The following is a 22,704-nucleotide window of genomic DNA, read 5'->3' as shown; positions in this document are numbered from 1 at the left end:
CATCCGCTCATTCAAATAGGGGAACACATTCACATAGGTTGGATAATTAAAAGGTGATTGTTTTCAAGTGGGGACCATTTGAATAAGTGGATGGGAATGAGCCATCTCACTACCAAGAACAAAGTTTGTGCTTCGTACGAAGTTCATCCATTTTTCTCTTATATATAATAATAATAATTATTATAATTTATTAAAAATATAAAGTAGGCCAAGCAAAAGACTAAAAATAATACAACAAGCTATTCAAATCAAAGTTGTTATACACTTAAAAGTAGAACTACTAAAAAATCATAAACTACAAACACTTCTATAACTCAGCACTTTAAAATACTAATAAACGCCTCACTAGTCTTCGTTATCATCTTGGTACTGAATACTCATCCATTTCTTCCTCAAAAAGAGCTTTAAAATCATCATTATTACTCTCCTCATGTAAATCATCTCCAATAGGCCCTTCCTCAATCCCCTTACCTATCGCTGCACTAGAAGAGCTGTCATATTCTATCCTTGCCCTTGTATCATGCCTACTTAGTGTTACTTTGCTCCTCCTATGTGGGTCTATATTTGCTCCACTAGTGGCGGTGGAGAGGAGGCTGTGTGTGGGTGACTAAACTTAGGGTTTTGAAGCAACATATTGTTTTGGGATCTTTTGAGGCGGCGATGGGGAGAATTAATTAAGTGTGGGTCTTGTCAGGTATATTATGCTCCCACATAATTCCATTATACGGGTGCATACTCTTTAACTGCTTGATTATGTTGTTTGACCGCATAATCGAGCGGGTAACAGCCACCCAATAGGTTTGGGTATCAGGTAGGAGTACTCAGGCGAGTACTCGGGCGGGTAGAGTGTATTTTTGTACATCGATGCATGCCGTTGCATCTGCAGTGAAATGCATATCTAGAAGAACAGTCATATGCGCATGCTAGGTTACTAGGTAATCATGCGAACAAATTAGCGGCCAGCACATAAAAATATGTGATTGCATAATTATTGTGCACTCACATATGCGGTCAAATAATTATTGTGCACTTGTGTTTTTGGTCACATAATTTTTGTCCACTTGCATATGCAGTCAGATAAAATTCTGCCCTTGTATATGCAGTCACATAATCACTATATGGCCACATATGCATATTCAGGTGTTGTCGAGTATGAGTTTCAACTGAATATCCAGCCAATTTAACTTAAGTAGTGATATGTATTCTCTCTTTTTCACATTCTACTTTCATGATCTTCTATTTCAGCGTTTTTTTTCTTGATATGCAACCTGTTTAATTTAAATTGTGCCTTCTGCATTTTGAGACTATTTGTTCCATGTTATGTGTATCCAATATGATATTTATCAATGTCTTGGACTTATATTGGTTTTAGGCAGTTGGGTAACATTTTATAAATATTTGCGTAATCAGTTTGGGTATTAGTCTCTAATTCTGTAGTTTTTTGTGCATAATTTAGTAATTAAGTGTGATCAAATTTATGGTTGCTAATGGATGATCTGTGCATATGGTCATGCCATCTTGCTTAGTAGGAAGAAAGAGAAATAGGAATAGGACACAGACAACAGACCTGATACTTCCTATTCCTGCTAAAAAGGAGAGAGAGAAGATAACAGGAGATAGAGGTGCTTGATTTAAGTCCTGGCTTATAAATGGGTTGGTCCATGGTTGCTAGAATGAAACAGGCTAGGTGCCTGAACCTGCTTACATGTCCTTTGGGTTTCATCCTATCAGGTTATTTACCCCAGTGCCTATGTGACCTTAGCTTGTCTTTTCATATACCATTTTTAATTGTAGTTCAACAGGGTAAGGGTGATGAGGTGTCAGTTCGTATGCAATTAATTTCTAGTGACAGTAGAACATTTATGTGACCATGAGGGTCTCCGATGGTGTTTTGGCGCATGTTTTTTTGGGGTGGGGGGGGGGCAGTGCCATATCAGTGATAACCTCTTCAATGACAGGCGAGATGACGATGATGGCAGAGTGACGACATTGAGATGATGATAAGAAGATGAGACAACTGGCTTAAGGGCTTCAACTATGATGATTCGAAAAGACAACAGTGATGTCGAAGAAGAAGAAGAGGGAACCGGCAGCTAGTTTGTTCTTTTTCTTCTTTTATTTTTCGCGGCTGTTAGGGTTCGCTGAGTTTTTGGGAGCGGCAACTAGGATTTGGGGAAAGAAGATGTTTAGTGTTTCAGGAAAAAAATCACCTAAGTTTAGAGTTTCTTGAGACACTGCATTTATCATTTTATCACAAAAAATGACTTAATTCTAGAGATTGAAGTCAAGTTTTATTTAATGGAAAGTAGATAGACGATACACTACATAATCTTTCAATATGAGAGTAAATACCTTTTCAGTAACTTTCCTTGTATAGCAACTATTCTAGTAGATCTTATCAACTGCCTCTTGGTTGTGCAGTTTAACTCAATGCCTTTTATTTTATGTAGCTGGTTAACTATTATGCGTTGCGCACCATACTATTCCAGGATGGTCTATATTTCTTCTAACAAAAATGATTTTTTTAATAATGTTTTTGTAATTTTTTCACTTGCTCAGTGGAAGTACACTTGCGCTTCATTGGTTTTACTGTAGGCCAAGAAGTAGAATAAGTTGCCTCCTGAAAGTGGATATGATGATGTTTTTCTTTCCCATCCCGTGTTTTCTAATGTTTATTTCTAGGAATAATCTAATCTTGGTCCTCTATGCTAATTCTAAATAAATATTTTCATGTTTATGGGTAATTGAATTCTGTTATCAGTGGATTCAACTGCTACTTCTGTGAACTGTCCATGTTTAGTCACTCTATTTATTATGGTGCTTGGATTGGTGTGACAGCTTTGTTGCTTCTGCACGTCAATTAGCTAAAGCTTTGGAGGTGCCTCTGGTAAACGACTTAGGATACACGAAAAGATATGTTCGTTGCCTTCAGGTACACTGTTCAGTTACCCTTGTCATGTCATGAATGTGTCCATGAATGCAGACATAAACATTAAAATTGAGAAATTAATATGACAACTAATATAAACTAGTTTGAGAACGACGAAATAATTGAAAGACATTCAAAATACAGTGTATATCTCCCCCACCCAAAGTTTCTAATGCACTAAAATCAATATTCTGTTAAATGAATCATTAGAATATGTCCCAGTTACTTAATTTAGAATAACATTTAAATTATAGATTTTGTGTTGCTTTGATCGATGGCACAGTCATCAAGTATCCAAGTATCTTAAAGAGTCCATGATTAGGACCTTCTTGAAGCATGTCATTAGGGTATGTCTAACTGCATAACCAAATGTTGATTCCACTTTCAGTGTATATATTTATATGCAGGGGTTTTTAGCATGTATATATATATATTTTTTTTTACAAAAGAATTTTGTAGAGGAACCAGCCCCTAACTTAGGCTCTATTTCTACCACCCTAAATTGCCCGAGTTCCAAAAAACCAACCCTATCTACCATTCTGTTAGATTGTGTTTGGTTTGAACGAAAATGAAGGAAAAGAAAAGCAAATGAAGGGAGAAGTATATTTCCCTTGTTTGGGTAGGAAGAAAGTTAAAATGAAAATGAAACTGAGGGAATCTGGAGTAAAAAAGCTACTTTCTTTTTTCTCACCTGAACCCAGTGAAAGTGAAAATAATGTCGGGCCACCGCTCGACCCCGGCCTTCACTTTCTTTGGTCTCCGACTCGCCACTGACCTCTTCAGCATCAAATGGAGCCAACCATCTACCTTAGTTTACTGGGGGGCCCACCAGCAACAACAAAAAATCTGAACGACTCACATTGGGCTTTGAGTGGGCCCTACTAGGTTAATAGTAAAATGGGTTTGAAGGCAGATATTTCGTTCATGAGGGCTCACCTATAGAATAGAAAAAGGTGGTTTATTTAATACTATACTACAAAATAATAATAATAATAATAATCTTGAGAGCCCTCTCTATATAAATTATATATGAAGAAAAAAAGATAATTTTAAACATATAAATATATTTTTAAAAGTTGGCAATTTCACACGTTAATTGTATTTTCTACCTCTATTTGATTGGACTGCTATTACTTTTCTTTCAACTTTCTTTAGCAGTTTTCTTCCTAACCAAACAACAAAAAGATATTATTTTCTTTTCCTTTTCCTTTCCGTTCTTCGCTCTTTCCTTTTCTTTTTCTTTTCTCTTCCTTTCCCACAAACCAGACAAAGCCTTAGTGTACAACCACCCATGACCCATGTACTTTTTCATCCAATTTCTCCGTCAATACGAATGAAATATTTACTATACCCTTGAGCTAAACGCGTTTGGTGTAAGAGCATATGGTTTTTTCATTTTATAGTTTTGGGGCCATTCATATGAAGGCTTACTTAAAAGATTACAGTAAAATTCTTGCTTTCTTTGCCATAGTAATGTACGAGGCCTTAAGTTTTATGAGCAATCAGCATAATATCCATGCCTTAAATGAATTTTGTTCTCCAAAGATTTAATAAATAAGTTAGGAACCTGTGTGTTGTTGACAGAAAATACAAGGAAGGAGAATTTTGTATATGAACATGACGCAAGGATTACATAAATTTGCAAACATTTATGGTGATATATGCTAAGAATCCATATATTTATTTAATTCGAAGTTCAAACAAAAATTTAAGGGTTCTGATAATATGAAACATAAGATTCAGAGGACAGGGAGACGGTAAGTAGTTAGCTCTTCTGCCTTAGGTTTTATTTATAGAGCTGAACTTGTACTTTCACATGGAGGATCCTAGTGCAAACATATATTACTTATAAACCATCATTTAAGAATTTCAGAATTTGTTTGCTGGTCCAATCACTCACCACAACTTTTTTGTTTTTATTTATTTGAGTATCCTTTGAATCGGAATGTTTTGCTTCTCTTTGTAACCAAATGCACCCTAAGATCAGGAAATTCAGAAAAAGTGAACAAAAGGAAGAGGAAAGGAGATGTACTGCTTAGACTTGTTGAATGCATCCATCACATGTAAAAATGTAACATGAGTGAAATTCTTAGAAGCCCCTATTTCTAAATTGTCATCACATTTAATCTGACCAAATGTTTTAGCATCAGAATACTGGATTTATGATATCACTGCTAACTTGTAGGTCCACGACTAGTAAGCATACGTGTCTGGTTAATGTACAGTGTGGCAAGCTTCTCTAGTAATATCATATTGATCTATTACAAAAAATTAAGAGTAGATTTGGATGATTACAATATTTAAATGGTGATATCTGCATCCTTAATTTCCTTTCATATCTCAATTTTCCTCTTCCGTCTTTTTGTATAGTTATATAAAATATTTATATATATGAACCTCTTTTATCTTGACAAGCATAAAAGTTCTAGAAACACCAAGGATCAGATCAAGGTATTTGATTTCACAAACAATAAACACCTACTAGTCTGGTAGTAGGACTGCTCTATAGTTTGGTAGAGCTGATGTTTGTTACCTTTAGGCCTCTAGTTGTCTTTTGATCCTTTCAATTGTTAAAGCTTGAACTAGAATGTGGCAGGATCATCAGTCGTAAGTTTAAACTGGTGCTACAGCTACCTCGTGATCAGGCACTTGGAAGTTCCTGTGGAAGATTATTTTCTTCACATCTACATCATGCATCTAAAAATCAAGTGTCCTTGTTCTCTTTACCTATTTATTTGTCCTTCATTTCATACTGAAATTCTATATTTTCCAAGATTTCCTGGCAAGGGGGTGAATATTGTTTGAAATCTGCAGATATCGGAGGTGGTGAATAGCATGAAAGATCTGATCGATTATAGCAGAGAAACAGGGACGGGTCCTATGGGTAAAATTTTTATTTTTATTTTTTATGTTGTTTGATATGTAACTAAAAAAATCGTATCTCACTGCTTTGTCTGGTCCTTTAATTTATCTTGATTCAGGTTAACTAATTTTAAAGGGTAATTATTATGAAAGCCCCTTCGAGTTTGACAGATAATTATGGAAACCCCCTAACGTTTTTTTCTCATGACAATAACCCCTACTGTTAAATAAACTGTTAAAACCCATTCAATTTCAATCTTTTTCTCTAAAATCCCCCCAATAGTGTTGTTCTTCTTCCTCAAAATATTACAATACCTATTTTTCCTCTCTTCATATCAAACCCCTAGTACCCACGACCATTGCAAAGAGGAAACCAATAGAAGATTAAGATGATCTCTTCAAATCCTTTGATTTTAGCCTCTATTGAGAATTACTCTCAGTTTCTAGTGTATGTTTGTCTTTGAGAGAGAGGAAAATATGTTGCGAGGAGAAAGAAAAAGGGGGTGCTTTTAGAATATCAATGGGTTTGAACAGTTTTTCTAACTGCAGGGTGTTCTGTAATGAAAAGATAACATTAGGGGGTTTCATAATGAGTGACCAAACTTCAGGGAGTTTCATAATAATTACCCAATTTTAAAGTATTTCATTTTTCTAGTATTAAGATAAAGGGTAATCTATAGGAAGGCTCCATCTATATCCTAGTTTTCAAGAAGGCCCCTCATCTTAAATGTTCAGCAAAAAACTTGCTCATCTATGATCATTAATGAAATTGATGTGTTACGATGCCCCCCCCAGGGACTTTTAAGCTAGTGTTTCCATACCTATACATCATAAATTCATAATAGGCTTGCCTTTAGGCCTCATTTATAAAGTTGGAATTCCCTAACTTTTGAAAAACTAATTTATCAGTTCATCTATTAAGCTAGGTTTGCCCGAGCAAATGACTACTTTACCCACACTAGTGGCAAAATTCCTACATTTACCTCTAGCTGTTCGCTTTTTTTTTAATAATTTTTTAAGTTTTTTATGACTACATGGCATATCAGCTACATGTTGCCAAACATGTATTGATTTATCAGCTCAGATTTACCAAACATTACCAAGCAGGTAACTGAATTTTTATCATAAAAGCCAAACGCCACAAAAAACTAACATAGCTTAAAAAGCTTCAGAAAATAAAAACCAAGCATCCTCATTGTTAGTTAATTTTACAATGGAGTTTCTTCTCCAGATGTTTGGAGAGAAGTTTGCGTGCAGAATTTTAGGTTAATAATTAAAAGCTTAGTTTTTTCATTTATCCACTATCTTTCCCGTCAGTTTTCATCTTTTCAATGCTCAAAACATGTGAAGTTCAAAGTGTACGTCTTTCCAGATTTCTACTCAAGTACAAACGTCTGTCTGCTCAAGTACAAACGTCCATATATATGTTTGAACTTTCGCATTACAAATAGCAGTTTTATAAATGGTCATAGACTAGGGGGTTTCTTTAAAAACAGTGCAGATGAAGGAGGTTTCTTGTAATTTACAAATTACAACATTACTTTAACAATCTTTATCATGCATTTTTCTTCTCTGACACAGATAGCCTGATCAACTTTCCACGAAGGAATTCTAGTTCAGGACTCCATCCTCAACAACAAGCCCAACAACCCGAGGGACAACATCAAACAACTGCACAGAACTCCATTAATGGCCCATCCTCTGCCTCACCATCGACCTCAACTGTCGCTCGCCTTCTCCACCATCAAAACTCTATGAATTCCCGTCAGGAGACCCAATTGGGCAACACAAATTCTCCTTATGGTGCTAACAACACTTCACAAGTACTGTCAACAAGCTCCTCTGGTTCACTACCACAGTCCCAACCTAATAATAATCCATCTTCTCCTTTCTCTCCACCAGCACCACCCGCCTCAAACAACGCTACAACCCACATAAACTCCGTCACTTCCCCTGCAATGCAACAGCAGCAGCAGCCAGCACAGCCTCAAGAGACCGACCCGTCTGACTCACAAAGTTCAGTACAACAAATCATTCAGGAGCTGATGATGTCTTCTTCACCGTTGAATGGTGGAAGTACTAACAATGCTGCTCTGAATGGATTTGCCTCTGGTATGAATGGAGGAGGTATGGCTAACAATTCAATGGGCTACAGGACCATAGGAGGGATTGTGCCATCAGCTACTGTTAGTGGGCTGAGAGCTGCCATGGTGAACGGCGCAATGGGCATGAATGGGGTTCGGGCTGGAATGAATCACATTTCACATAATGCAATTGGCATGAACCATCAGCAACAACAGCAGCAGGATATGGGGAACCGTCTACTGGGCGGGCTTGGATCGAATAATAATTTCAATAATCTTCACTTTGATTGGAAGCCGTCGCCATGACCAGTGAATTTCTTCACCGGATTACTTCTCTAGCAGCAGCACACGCTATAAGACTGGAGAAAAATTCCAGGCTGCGACGTAGTTGACACATGGAAGAGCTTTTCTCATGTATTGAAGGCTGCTGCTCTGTGACTAATGATTTCTACAGCGAAATAGATAGACCCCGAAGAAAGAGCTTTCGAGGGAGAAATACAGTTAAATCTACAACTACAAGAGGGCATCTGAGCCCTGCCCAAGGGTTGTTGGTTCATTATACACCAAAAGGAGAGATACAAATTACTTCAGAGGGAACACTCTGATTCTGGTAACTACATCCTTGACTAAGGTTTTTTACTTTTTCTTTTTTTTTAACCATGTTTATTTTTGTATGTGAATTTTCATGGTCTACTTGAGTCCTGTGATTGTGAATGTGGTGGTGGTGTTATTTGGCAGTCATGGTGTCTGTTTTTTTGTGCTTATGTTAATCTCAGGTTGAGAGTCATTGAGGCCGGTGCAATTTTGATCGATGTTATTTTGCTTAAAGGGTTCCAAGTATTTCTTTCAGAATTTGTTCGATGACATGGGAGCGGTTTCTCATATCGATAAGGAACTTGAATAGATTAACGATAAATGGGAGGAAATGTGACAGTTGTTTATGCTATCCAGGAGTGAGTTGTGACGGTACAATTTACATTATGACAATAGTTTAAGATTCTATTTGTATTCAGCTATGAATAGAGCTTGAGATCTAAATCACGTTTGACAAGGTGAAACCGTCATAAGAAAATGGATGAAATGTAGCTTGATGAAATCTTAACATATTGTAATTCAGCACATAAATAAATCTATAGTTAAGTACAACACCATAAAAGGCGCCGTAAGTCTCTTCTTTTATTTGAAGGGATTAGGGGGGAGAGAGAGGGAGGGAGATTGCCATCAAAAGCGCTTTGGTTTGGTTAGGGGTGTGCAACGGTCGGTTCGATTCAGTTTTTTCTAAAATTTGAACAACTGAACCGTACCCTCTATAATTCAAAACTGAACCGAATTGTTACTAGTCGGTTCGGTACGGTTCGGTTTGTTCGGTTTTAACTTCATCAAACTTCTTATCAAACAACAAATTGTGTTAAAGAAAAAAAAAGTATCAACAAAGTAGGAGATTATGAAGTATTACACACTGATATAATGATATTGTTTTCAACCCATAATGATTCAGAAAATTAGTTTAGGGTTTTGAGTTTTTTACTCTTTGAGGACATGTTGGGTAGAGTTTGAGGTCAAAATGGGTAGTATTGTACTATATTCGGTCGGGTCGGTTCGGGTTGAAAAGTTTTCAAACCGACCTGAACCGTCCTACTCATAAAACCGATTTTTTCGGGTCGGTTCGGATCAGTTTGGTCGGTTTTTTCGGTTTGGACCGAATCATGCTCAGCCCTAGGTCTGGTTTGTAGGCGGATCTCGATATTCCTTTCCATTTTTACAAGGAAGTCCTAAAAAAAGGGTTTATGCATGATAACTACCTTCAAAATAGGTCGATTTGGTGACAACAACATTTGAAGGCTAAACTAACATTTGAAGTTTTTTTTCATAGGTAAATCGCCTTATAAGTAGCTTTAGTTTTGAGTCAACCATTTTTTGCTAAATTAATGTAAAAAATATTCAAACTATCCTCACTAATTGCATGTGTCTAACGTGTGTTTCCCAACTGATTATGTATTTGATGAGAATAGTTTAGCTATTAATTGAGTAGAGTTTGACACGAAGTAGTTAGATTGAAAACTAAACTCATTTATAGGAGGATTTACTAGAATAAAATTAAAAAAACTTGGAAAACAAAAGAGGGGGAAAAACACGAAGTTCTAGACTATATTTGGTGCAAATTATCACATGCTTTTACCGGGGATACTGGGTCTATATACCATCTAATATTTTTGTCTTAAATAAATAGTTGATATGGACGTGAGAAATAGAAATATAGACAACAAATAAACACGTAATAATGTTTAACGCGGTTTGGCATTTGAGCTTTCATCCATGAGCTCACTCCTTTATAGCTCCGTCACCATCCTAGAAAGTAGAAAACTATACAATGAAGGGAAATAAAAATTATAAGATCAAAGAAAACAACTGCTAGTCATTTTGAATAGCAACAAGTAACTTAATAAATAAGTAGGTATTAAGAAAGAGGTATGATTGCTAGGATTTGAACATCAACTGAAAAGGCTGAAAAGTAAATCCTTGTAGTTTAACAAAGGTTTTGAAGTACAAAAATTAATTTCTGATTAATGTCAAACCATTTATGTAAGAGGACTTATAAGCAATATATACATTGGGCCATAAACTTTCATGGCCCATTAGCACATCCCCAAGCTACCCTATTCCACGAAAGGTAAGATGGAGAAAAGGGTTTTCCCAATATTTCATAACATTGGGGTTTTCTCATTGGAACCATCTTTATTTAAAATATGATGATTTAGAAAAAAATTACTTTTCACTTTTAATTTATACATAAATTACTTTTAAAGTGCTTTTTTTTTACAATCAACCACCTGAGCTTGCTCTTAGGTCATTTTTTTTTCTAGTTTTACTATAATAAATTAGTTGTCAAATATCAAATATGGTCCTTAATTGAGGTTAAATATAGTCCATTATCTAAAAAAAACTTAACTAAAAGTGAGCCCAGGTGGTTAATTATAACAAATTTATGTATAATTAAAAATAAAATATGGTTTCTATAGAATTACTCCATTTTAAAGGTGGTCTCTTTGGAAAAACCCTTCACATTATCATATAGTCCACCACATCTTCATATTTTGAAATGAGTCGCACAAATCTTTTAAGTATTTTGAAATTAAGTCCCGGTATCTATTAAACAATTTGTTAGTTCCCCAAAACATAGTGCTACGTAGGGCTGTCCATCCGGGCCGGCCCGGCCCGGGAAACCGGGCCCAGGCCGGGCAAAACCCAAGCCCGGACCCGGGCCCGGGCCCGGGCCTGAGCGGGCTGGACACCGGGCGGCCCGGTTTGTTTTTTTTTATAATTTTTTTTATTTTTTTTATTTTTTTAAAATTTTAACAAAACCATAAATCATAAATTATTATAAAAAATGTCATAAATTTAATTAATAACTTGAAATAAAATGACATAAATTACAAGTACAAAAAATGATAAAAATAACTTTTTTATTAATAATCGGTAAATCCTTTACAAGTATAAATTTATTTCGAAATTCGTCGCATCACAATAGATGAGTACATCCCAACTAGGTTGGCACCTACTCACCCATATCACTATCATTTGCAACTTTTTTCGAAATAATTTAATTCAAATTTAAAGCTAAGAAATAAAAATTACAATTTTATGAATATTATCTAATCATTATATCTATCTGCTAGTCCCAACTCTTCAAATTTATCTTCAATCATAGCAATCCGTTCGATGCCTTGTGTTCGCTTCTCGTATCTCCACCAATCCTGTAAGCACATCACCGCTTGTACAGTATACGGATCTAAGCATGTCCTGTGGTCGTCGATCAAACGTCCTGCTGTGCTGAAAGCGGATTCCGAGGCTACAGTCGAAACCTGCACTGATAGTAAGTCACGAACCATGGTGGAAAGTATAGGATATGAAACTGATCCATATACTTTCCACCATTGCAAAATATCTAAAGCATTTCCTTGACATCTAACTAAAGAAGCAGAAAAATATTCATCTATTTCAGAAACATCTAATCCTGATGAAGTTCCAGATCCACCAGTTAGTTCAGCTACCATTGCATACCTATCAAAACTTACACTTTTACCTCGACCTGTGCTCGAAGCTGAAGGTGCCGAAGCTGAAGACTGTTGTGTAGCTACACCATATCTAGCTGCATACTCATCATATAAGGTTTGAAAATAATTTCTAATAGCTAAATAATGAGTAGTAGCAGTAAGGGTGGATCCATCATCTAAGTCTATAATCTGTCCACCATACAATGATTGTAACAAACTTCGAAGGCCAATTTCCTTCAAGCATGGATCAATAAGAACACCAATACCAAAAATATGAGGAATAGGCCTAAAATACTTATTAAATTTACTCTCCATTTCAAAAATTATACTTCCAAAAATATCATCCATACGATATTTTGTAAAATTTTTTTGAATATTTAAAATTTGTAAAGCAGCTAAAGTAATAGTTGGATAATAACAACCAGATAATAACATAGTAGCATCATAAAAAACTTGTAACATCTCATTTAATTTACATATAACTGTCCATTCATCTTCAGTTATTCCATAAGCACTACCAGAGCTAGAACTAGAAGCATAAAAATTTATAAAATCATTTATAATTTCTTTATATTCTATTGCTACAGATAACATTGCATAGGTGGAATTCCACCTATGGTCAACATCTTTTGGAATTAGTCTAGGCTTATAATTTTTTCTTTTACAACATTGTTTCCATCTTTTAATTCTCATTTCAGAAGCATTATGCATATTAGCAACTGTTCTAACTTTTTCTATCATGGGTTTAATTTCAGAAAATGCACTTTGAACAATTAAATTTAAAATATGACAGATACATCTAACATGAAAAAGCTCACCATGACATGGCAATGACAAATTTCTTTTCAGAAAATCAACAGCTACATTATTATTACTTGCATTATCTAGTGAAAGAGTAAATATTCTTTGATCAATTTCTAGTTTCATAAGTTCTTCAACAATTAAATTTGCAACATTAATACCAGTGTGTGACTCTTCAATTGCAATAAAAGAAACAACTCTTTTAAACATTTTCCAACTTTCATCAATCCAGTGTGCTGTTATACATAAATAACCAGTTTGCACTCTAGATGACCAAATATCAGAAGTTAAAGAAAATTTGCAGTTTAAATTTTTAAAATAAGAAATTATTTTTCCCTGTTCCTCAACATAATATTTTAAAATATCACGTTGACAGGTTTGACGAGAAAATTTTGTAAATGCAGGATAAAAACCATCTCTAAACAAATCTTCAAATTCATCATCTTCTACTAATTTAAAAGGAAGGTTTTTAAGAACAATAAACCTGATTACGCATTTCCGGGCTCGGGCAGCGTCATAATTCCAATTGCCGAGGGTACCTGAAGAGGATGATTGGGAAAGCATAGATTGCCGGATATCACCTTGTAGATTTTGGCCTTTGTTGTGTTTTTCAATATGCCGTTTGAGATGGTTGATGCCGCTCTTATGATGAGCTTTGAATATCTGGCCGCACAACGCACATTTCGCATTCTGAGAGATGATCCTACCGTGTTCATCCTTGGTGACGTCTATCTTTCAAAAAAATTCCATACATCAGACCTCGGCCTTTTTGGAGCTCTTGGTGCCGTAGATTCGTCGCCACCAGATTCAGGATTAACACCGGTAGGATGAGGAGTTGTTGTAGGAGGACTCATCTCTGGATCGATAGGAGATGCATGTAGCTCTTCATAATCAGACCCAGAAGCCATTTGTTGGAAGTATTAGAAAATACAAAAGATTATAGGATAGTATATTAGTATGAGATAGTATAAGATTATATAAGAGAGTAGTAGAGAGAGAAATAGATGAGTTTTGTTGTGAGAAAATGAATTGAAACCCCCCTCTATTTATAGAAGCAGCCCCCTAGGTAAATGACCAAAAAACCCTCGAAAAATAGCCGTTTTTTCGGGTTTTGCCTGGGTTTCCGGGCCCGGCCCGGGCCCGGGCACGACCGGGCCTGGCCCGGGCCGGACACCGGCCCGGGCCCGGGCTCCGGGCTTTTTGGACACCCCTAGTGCTATGTGAACTAATTATAAAACACTTAGAAGATTTGAGAGACTGCTTTTAAAATATAAAGATTGACAAATGCATTAGGAACCCAAAAACATGGGACCCTATATGAGACATGTGAGGTGTCAGCTCTCTATCCCATGATGCACTGTTCATAAACAGTGCATCATGGGATATGGAACCGACACCTCACCTGTCCTATGTAGGGTCCCATGTTTTTGGGTCCATGTAGTACCCACCCATAAAGGTTTGGGTTATCAAAATATGAAAGATTTGGGGATTGATATCGAGAAAACCCATACGCCGTGTCTGCTTTTTATCTTGGGATTAGGGTTACTATAATCTCTGGAATATAATCTTGGGACTATATTAACCTTGAACTACTTTAGTCTCAACTAGTGTTTGTTTTCCACAGACAGCTACTTGGACCAACTTAAAATAATGTGGACCACTGTTTATAAAGGAATTATAAATGTTTGGACTAAGGTCATAGGCATTGTTACCGTTTTACCCTCCAATCAGCCAATACGATATTAATGCATACCTTTGGTCAAAATTCAAAACTTTGAGCATGACCTTGGTTTGGAAAACTTACGAAGACGCCCACATTAGTAGGGAGCTGACTATGAGCTAAATAAGTCTATGTTTCAAAACCATATTAATAAAAAAATAACACGATCAATGCCAATTAACATGGACTGACTATAGAATAAAGAGGGTAATAATCCACGATAGCAATTTAGAAATAATTTGTATGTAGCTTTGTCGTCATCGATGGACGCAGTATAGGGAATGGTTAACTTAAGTGCGGTGGTCATTTAGCTTCTCTTGCTCGAAACCAGAATAGAGATGTTAAATGAGTGGGTATGGGTTTTAAATGGGCGGGCCATAAATGGGTGGGCATATTTTACCCATTTACTCATTTATGACCTATTTAACATTATTTAAATGAGCGGGTTTTTGCCCGCCCATTTAATAAACGGGTCGCCCATTTGCCCATTTAACTATAGTAACTATATATGCATAATACTTTTGGGGTGTTTTTTATAAACTTTTAGGGGTTTTTTTTATAAACTATTGTGGGCAAACTTTTTGGGAGCTTTTTGCAAACTTGTTGGGGCTTTTGATAAAATACTAACAAAGATAGTAACATAAACAAAGATAAACAAATGCAGACAAATTCATGATTGAACCATTTACAAGCCTGGATAAAAGTACAGACCTCACATTTGCAAAATTAACCTCAAATTTTGAAACCAAAAACCAAAAGATCAATAACAACAAAATTGCGAGTATATTTAAATGAATTAAGATAGAAAACCTCAAATAATCACAACGCAAGGAAACGGTTAGCTGCAGTTGCAAGCAATCAACAAAATCAACCAAAATAACTGCAACATCATTGTGTTGGAGAGACGCTCTGAACAAATATTTTCGCGCAAAAAATGTCTCAAACAAACATATCACCACACAGAAGTCCAGGCACATATATAGAAGATGCATGATATGTTTTATTTGAGAGAAAGAGGTACCAAATCAGCAACCTATCTACCATAAAATCATATAAATGATGCCAAAAAAATTACCAATATTATACAGTGGGGGATGCTTTAAGACATACCCAGTAGAATGAAAAACTAAGATTTCTTTAGCATAGAAGATTTGCGATTATACAACAAATGGAGGCCTAACTGCCACTTATTGCATAAATAACTATTCCATCACAATGAATAGCCTTTCATTTCGAGGAAGAAACTTTGCTTTTGAGGATTTTCCTCCACAACTGATACTAACTGATGATACTGATACTATTATGTGCATCCTCTTTATTTTTCTACTGTTCACCAGGTAGCATGGTGTCCTCACGAATATCGCAATATGCAACACCCTACATTTGGAAAGAGAAGATGTAATATATGATCTCGAAAAATGATATAATATACAATTCTCAACAATAATTAGGTTCTCATATAATAATGTGTGCTGCTTACCTCCCTAGTTAAGTGAGCTACACATCTTTTCTCCGAGAGCAGTTCAGCTTCAGACTGCATAGAAAACCAAATGCATAACATTTTGACAGTCTTATAACAAAATTTACAAGTAAAAACAACAACAAAATATTCCATTAATAATCACCTTTTTGATACGTTGTCGAAGGCAGTCATCAATTATTACATCCTTGACTAGCTCATAGTCACCATCCCCCTAAAAAAAATGACCCAACGCTCCTTATGAAACGATTCATAAATAATAATTTGAGATAAGTCCAAGAATCTGAAAATTAATAGACCTTCGATCTACAAGGCATGCTAAAAACAATATCCTCCTCGATGCCATAAGGATTCCCATTGGTATAAACCTGTGAGTGCACAGACATCTTAATTGAGTACTTTGAGAGTGCAAATAAAAGCTAGGCACAGTATAGTTACATATATTAACTTCTAATGCCTAAAGCCCACTCAACAGCGAAAACTTTTGTACATTAAAACTTACCTCTGAAGAAAACCAATCACCTTCAGGAGTTGGAGTGATAAGGGACCTTATCGCATCAACAATAGAAACTGCAATTAAGGAAATCAGGAACCTGCCATAAAGTAATACAACTAATTTCAGAAAATCTTCGACTCTCAACTATATCAACCTTTCAATGATTACGCGTAAACAGTAAAACTACAGGGGATCACGGGGATCACGAGCACATCAGGAGCTCCATTGTTTTTTGCAGCCTTGGCCATAGCCTTGAGCTCAGCCTCTCTCCTTGCTGCAAGCACTAGGTATGCTCCTCTCTTTGCTTACCGATAAGCTAATTGATGTTATAAGAAAGAGAGGAAAGGAGTGATGAGTTTGACTCTGATAATAAGATTGTTATAAGAAAGAGAGGAAAGGAGTGATGAGTTTGACTCTGATAATAAGATTTTAGAGGAAGGAGTATATGTAAACTGTTAACTGTAAAAGATTTTAGAGGAAGGAGTATATGTAAACTGTTAACTGTAAGATAACATTGCTCAAGCATATGTACTACAGGTTATTGACAAATATAGGAAGTAAATAAAGAACCATATCTCCATTCCCATCCTGCAGTAGAATGCCCCAAAAGAAAAAATGGCAAAAACATAAGCTTTGTGCCGATAAGATAAGCCTCACACAAATAGCCTAGTTTAGCAAATTAGAGTTTCCTTGACAGGCTTTTAGCAAACTATAACTGATACAATTCAAACAGCATATAAAAGCAATTGTGCAACTTAAAACTGTACACTTGTGTGTATTGAACATAACATCTATTGAATATGTATGTCCATCATCTACCAAGCTATTGAAAAAGCTCAGAAGACTATATACAACGAATTTTCATCTCTCACTTTTACTAAAGTCGTGAAAATAAGCAACTATCCATGAAAGAGTGCATGATATGGTTCATAAAATAATTTAGAACAATGAATAACAAAAATTGAAATGCAAAAAATATTGAGTTTTGATAAATAAAAAAGGCTAAGGAGCATTTCATCAAACACTTAGCAATCAAAACCTATTTGAAGATCACATGGGCGGATTTTACCTTAGTGCAATTTCAAGTGTTGGTGAACTCGGTAATGTCCTTGGCTTCCTCTCTTAGATCAAAATCGACCTCTGATTTTTTCAAAAAAGGTAAAAACCAATGAAAGGTAGAGAGAGAGAGAGAGAGAGAGAGAGAGAGAGAGAGAGAAAGAGAGAGAGAGAGAGTAAAAGGCTCATCTTAGGTTTTCAAACCACGAGCTACGATGAGGATACAGAGACCAATTCCGAACTTGAAAAAAAAAATCCCCAAATACGCCAAGAACCGATTTTTAAATGCTAGTGTTTATCTCCAATGATGATTTCTACGAGGGCCTCGCCCAAATTGATGCTGGCAATCCAATTGGAGCCTCTCTCTCTCTCTCAATTCGTAGAGCTTGTTGTTAAATTAGGGTTCGGGAGATTGAAGAAATTCACAGAAATTCCAACAAAAACCTAGGCCTCTAATCGATTCAACAGGATTCAAATCTCCCAAACTTACAGATAGGTTCAATTTCCGCGAAGAAATCGAAACATACAGGATAAATCATCATGATGCTCAAGAATCGAGATCGTTACCGGATCAATCTGGATGTTTCCATGGACGTTATCGTAAACCTGGTTCAAAAACCTCCGATCGATCTCGCAGCCGCCTCCTCCTCCAGAGGATCCGTACGTCACCGTCGCCGCCGCCGCCGGTTTCTACTCCTGCGAGAACGAGATATTGCCGTCGCCATTGAAGCACTCTCCCATTTTTTTTCCTCTTTCTAGTTTCTCTCTGTTTGAATTCAAGAACGGGATTGGGCTTTGCTTTTGGGAATCAGGCGGGCAAATGGCTGGATATAGACTGCCCATTTACTACCCATTTAGTATAGCTTGAAATGAACCCGCCCGATTAGACCCATTTAATTAAATGGGTGGGTTTTGGACGGGCGAACTGATGGGTGAGCTGGGTGGGTAAATGGGTATGGACAAAAATTACCTTCCCTAAACTAGAGGCATTTCTTTTGCGGGAAAATAAAGCGGTCAAAAAAATATCTACGAAAAAAACTATGAAAAAAATAAAATAAAATGCAGCAATATAAAACTTGCGGAAAAGACCGCGTAAAAAAAAGACGAAGTGTAATTGAAACTCACGGAAATCATACTCCCTTTAAATTAAAAGGGCGAGTTCGAAAAATACTTTTTATGGTTAATATTATTTTTTACTATTTTAAATATTTTATTTAAGTCTTAACTTATCTTAATTATAATTATATCCTATCATATTCCTACGTGAACTAACTATAGCTCAACAGTTTAAAAAAATAATAAAATATAAGAAACAACTCTACGGCATTTGAGCCAACATACTATAATACATGAATATATTGCAAAAAAGCCAATTTTTTTAAAAAAATTACATAAAATAATCTTGAAATTTTAAAATTACACAAAACTTCTTGACATTTTAAAACTTGAAATAACAAACATAAAATTAGAAAAAAAATTAGGGAAAAATGTGTCGGGGCCCCAAAAGCTGAAAAACCATGTGACGAGGGCCCTTGTATTTTCCCCTTTGTGTATAAGCCCCAAAAAGCAGCCTCTAATATTTCTAAGGCCCTCCACGTCAGCTGTATACAGCCAGAGGCATTGTATTTTGTAAAAACCCGACTTTGCCCTTCTCCTTCGTCCCCAGACGCTTCGTCACATCTCATTAAATGGACTGGACTCGATTACGGTGCCTCTTTTACCCCGCCTCTATTTTTACTTTCTTCCAAAATACAAAAGAGCCACCGAAACTCTCGAACTTCCATTTCCAGCGACGGAGTTTATTTTCGCTGTCTAGGTTTTTCGCCAGAAAATGTCGTCCAGGGAAGCAGAATCGGTAAATGACTACGAAACCTCTCATCGCGGCGATTTGAAGGAAAAAGACGGTTCGTCTGGGGTTGGCAGCACAGAGGAAGCCACTCAAACCCTCATAGTAATGCAAAAGCATGCCCTAGAATGGCGAAACCGCCAAAGAAGAACGGCAAGGGCTGGCCGTGCCATCGTACCCCCCCAGAAAAACAGTAAGTGCTAGGTTATCCACTATTTGGGGTTTCGAAGTTATCCACTATTTGGGGTTTCGAAGTAATGTGCCCTAATGTTAGTGCTAGGCAATGTTAGTTCTAGTTTGAATCCATGTTAGTTCTATAACAGTCGGCGTTAGTTCTATTAGATGCCTAACCAAAATGTTAGTGCTAGCAATGTTAGTTCTAGTTTGAGTCCATGTTAGTTCTATAACAGTCGGCGTTAGTTCTATTAGATGCCGTGCCCTAATGTTAGTGCTAGGCAATGTTAGTTCTAGTTTGAGTCCATGTTAGTTCTATAAAAGTCGGCGTTAGTTCTATTAGATGCCGTTTAGTGTTAGGTCTAATTCAGTTCACGTTAGTTCTAATTGAACTTAAAATTTTTATTTTTACAGGAAAAGGCTTGCTGAAATTAACCCGTTTGAATCATTAAGGCTAACCGTCAATATCACGGGTTATTGGCAATTCATGAAGTGTATTGCTCCGAAGATGCGTCAGTGTCACAGGGATGCATATCGCGGATCGATATTTCAGCACTACATTTTATTCGGGGCTCTTGCACCTGATCGCCCCACGCTTGAACTGCTGCTGAGTTATTATGATAGGGCCAATGCCACATTTTGTATCCCTGATTCAAAGACTGGGGGCTTGAAAAGTGTTAAATTTGATTTGCAATGGGTCCATAACCATACATACTTCCGGGCAGCTGGAAAGGCTCGTGGAGTCTACAGAAGAAGAGAATATCCAAGATTTTGTTCTGCTCTAAATTCTGTACCAATGCTCTATGATATGGTGCCCCAGAAGCGAGGAGGGTATCCCTAGACCTCTACTCAGATATCTGGATAGCATTGAGAGGGTCAATAAGGTAGCTTGGGCTCAATTCTTTTATACAGAAATTAACAGGGGGATTAAAGCTGCTGTGGAGTGCAAGAAGAAGCCAGGGGTCACATATGTCCCAGGTTGCATGACACTTTTGTGTGTAAGTGCCATGTTTTACTCAATTTGGTTCATTCTAGCTCTGATTCATGCCATGTGAGTTCTAACTTATGTCACGTTAGTTCTGACTTCTGCTATGTTAGTTCTACTTTTTACCACGTTAGTTCTAGTTTCTGCTCATGTTAGTTCTAGCCGTATTCATGTTAGTCCTTATTTGGGTCATGCTGCTAAGCCTTAAATGGCATCATGTTAGTTCAGAATTGGGTCACGTTAGTTCTAATAAAGTTCGGTTAGTTCTATTGCATCTCACCTTAGTTATAATAGGAGGCATGCTAGTTCTAGGTTCTAGTTGGGGTCACAATAGTTCTAACGGAGTATCTGTTTGTTAGCTCTAATTTATGCCTTGTTAGTTCTGATTTGAATGCTTAATGTATTTGCTTTAGCTTTGGTACTATGAGATGACGGGGTTAAAGAAATATGCCTACGTCGACAAGTCCAGACCTCCAATGATAAACTGGGCATCAGAAAAGGAGGTGAAAGTCTCATATTTGAGGGCGAGGACCGTTGCATTGAAGGCTAAATCAGCTTCAATAACTGAAGTTGATCGGCCTGTTGTGGAAGTTGGGCCTGCTCCTTCAAAGCTTATTTCACTTCCCGCCATTCAGGGGAGTGAAGGAGTGCCTCATGTGTCTAAGTTAAAGAGGAAGGCGAAGGTGGAGGAAACGAAGAACTTCTCAATAGGCTATGTAAGTATCCTGTTAAGTCTAAGTTGTCTAAAGCTAAATGTAAACAATATCCATGTATGTATAATCCTATTTTATTATAATATAATCTCTTAATAATTTCAGATCATGTCAAAACATATTGACAATGCTTTTGAAGATGAAGAGGAGGTGAAGGATCTACCCATTGAGCAGCAACTTACCTTTTGGAGAAATTCTGCTAAATTCCTCCAACGACTACTCTTTGCCACAAAGCAGAGCAAGAGTACATATTGTAAAGAATTTATGATTGAGATCAACAGGCTAAACAGAATAATTGAAGAACTTGGAAGACCTGATGACGTTATAGACCCGACAGTGCTGAAGGCAAATATCAAACAAAAAATTATAAAAAAATGAAGCTGAATCCACGGCCTGATGAGGAGGAACTGCCTTCCAAATATAGTAGATTACATAAGGAAGACCCTATCATGCAAGAAGCTGAACATAAGATGGCTGAGGATGATGCCGAGGAGCCTGTTGATGATGTTGCTGTTCATGGATGTGAAGTTGATTTGGAGGGCACCACAATGGAAGGCAAAGTTGTGGAGCCTGTTGGTTCAAAGGAAGAAGGAGCTGATGTTGGGAATATAGCTGAGGGGAAAGCTATAATAGAAGGGGAAGACGGGGAGGATGTCGCCCCCCAGAAGAATGATGAAGCGGAACCCCCCGAGAATAAAGCTGTGGAGAATTCAGATAGAGAGGAGGTTTTGTAGATAACAAGGTTGAGGATAATGTAGATAAGGAGGAGGAAAATGTAGATAGGGAAGTGGATAATGTAGATAAGGAGGTGGAAAATGTAGATAGGAAATTAGAGAAGGAAGAGGAGCTTGTTGGTGGAGAAGGGGGGAATGCAGATAGCAGGGTTGAGGAGAATGTACAGAAAGAGGCGGAGATTGTGTATAGGGAAGAGGAGCATGTTGGAAGAGAAAGTGAGAATGTAGATAGTTCTGCCGAGGCTGTTGCTAATATTTCACATCAGGTGGACAAAATCTTTGAAGCTCTGTCAAGGGATGTGCAAACAGAAGAGATTGTAGCAGCCCCACGGAGGAAGGTTCGAAGGGCAAGCAAGCGGTCTAAATGGTGTAAGACTCCATACACAGAGGGAAAGGGAAAGAAAAAGCAAAAAGTTATAGATATACTTGCAAGTCCTGATGGTGTACACGAAGCGGACAAAGTTACCAATTTTTATAACGGCAAACAACATCCCACTTGGGATGAGTTGAGTTTGAAGGCAATGACGGCTGAGGAAGAAGTTCTATTGGGCGAGTTAAATAGAGATATTCCAGACATTGCATTGTTTAACATACGTATAATAGATAGCAGGGGTACCTTTGTACATAATTTTAGGATACCATCTGAAGTATCTGCTAGATTCTCCGAAGCTAAAAATAATTGCCTAACCAAGTTTTGCTCCCAAAAGGATCACAAGTAAGGTTCAATTGACTATTTATATGCTAATTCCTTACATGTTAGTCCTAATCC

The 22,704-nt window shown here is 36.9% G+C and overlaps 2 protein-coding genes across 5 annotated transcripts in view; one reads left to right on the top strand and one right to left on the bottom strand.

Moving 5' to 3' along the window:
- Window positions 1–8,465, top strand: part of LOC109826197 (transcriptional corepressor SEUSS-like) — an 11,507-nt gene extending 3,042 nt beyond the window's left edge. Inside the window, exons 7-9 of the mRNA XM_020393197.1 lie at window positions 2,839–2,932; window positions 5,744–5,813; window positions 7,373–8,465. Of these exons, the coding sequence (XP_020248786.1) occupies window positions 2,839–2,932; window positions 5,744–5,813; window positions 7,373–8,181 (973 nt within the window). The 3' untranslated portion in view covers window positions 8,182–8,465. The remainder of the gene's footprint in view (window positions 1–2,838; window positions 2,933–5,743; window positions 5,814–7,372) is intronic.
- On the bottom strand, window positions 15,428–18,309 carry LOC109826016 (malate dehydrogenase [NADP], chloroplastic-like). Of its 4 annotated transcripts, XM_020392963.1 has the most exons (8): window positions 18,051–18,150; window positions 17,497–17,567; window positions 16,634–16,743; window positions 16,434–16,524; window positions 16,231–16,299; window positions 16,077–16,145; window positions 15,932–15,985; window positions 15,428–15,828 (listed from the first exon to the last, which is right to left on the bottom strand). In XM_020392963.1, exons 3-8 carry the CDS (start codon window positions 16,651–16,653, stop codon window positions 15,775–15,777), a joined length of 357 nt encoding a protein of 118 aa, XP_020248552.1. In that variant the 5' UTR covers window positions 16,654–16,743; window positions 17,497–17,567; window positions 18,051–18,150; the 3' UTR covers window positions 15,428–15,774. The 4 variants fall into 4 exon arrangements, with proteins under 4 accessions (XP_020248552.1, XP_020248553.1, XP_020248550.1 ...); XM_020392964.1 differs by lacking the exon at window positions 17,497–17,567 and having other exon boundaries at window positions 18,051–18,139; XM_020392961.1 differs by lacking the exon at window positions 18,051–18,150 and having other exon boundaries at window positions 17,497–18,044.

This window comes from Asparagus officinalis, chromosome 10 (genome assembly GCF_001876935.1).
Source record: "Asparagus officinalis chromosome 10, Aspof.V1, whole genome shotgun sequence".
In the NCBI taxonomy this organism is placed as follows: domain Eukaryota; kingdom Viridiplantae; phylum Streptophyta; class Magnoliopsida; order Asparagales; family Asparagaceae; genus Asparagus; species Asparagus officinalis.
The sequence above is the reverse complement of the archived record's forward strand: the minus strand, read 5'-3'. Positions and strand labels throughout refer to the sequence as shown.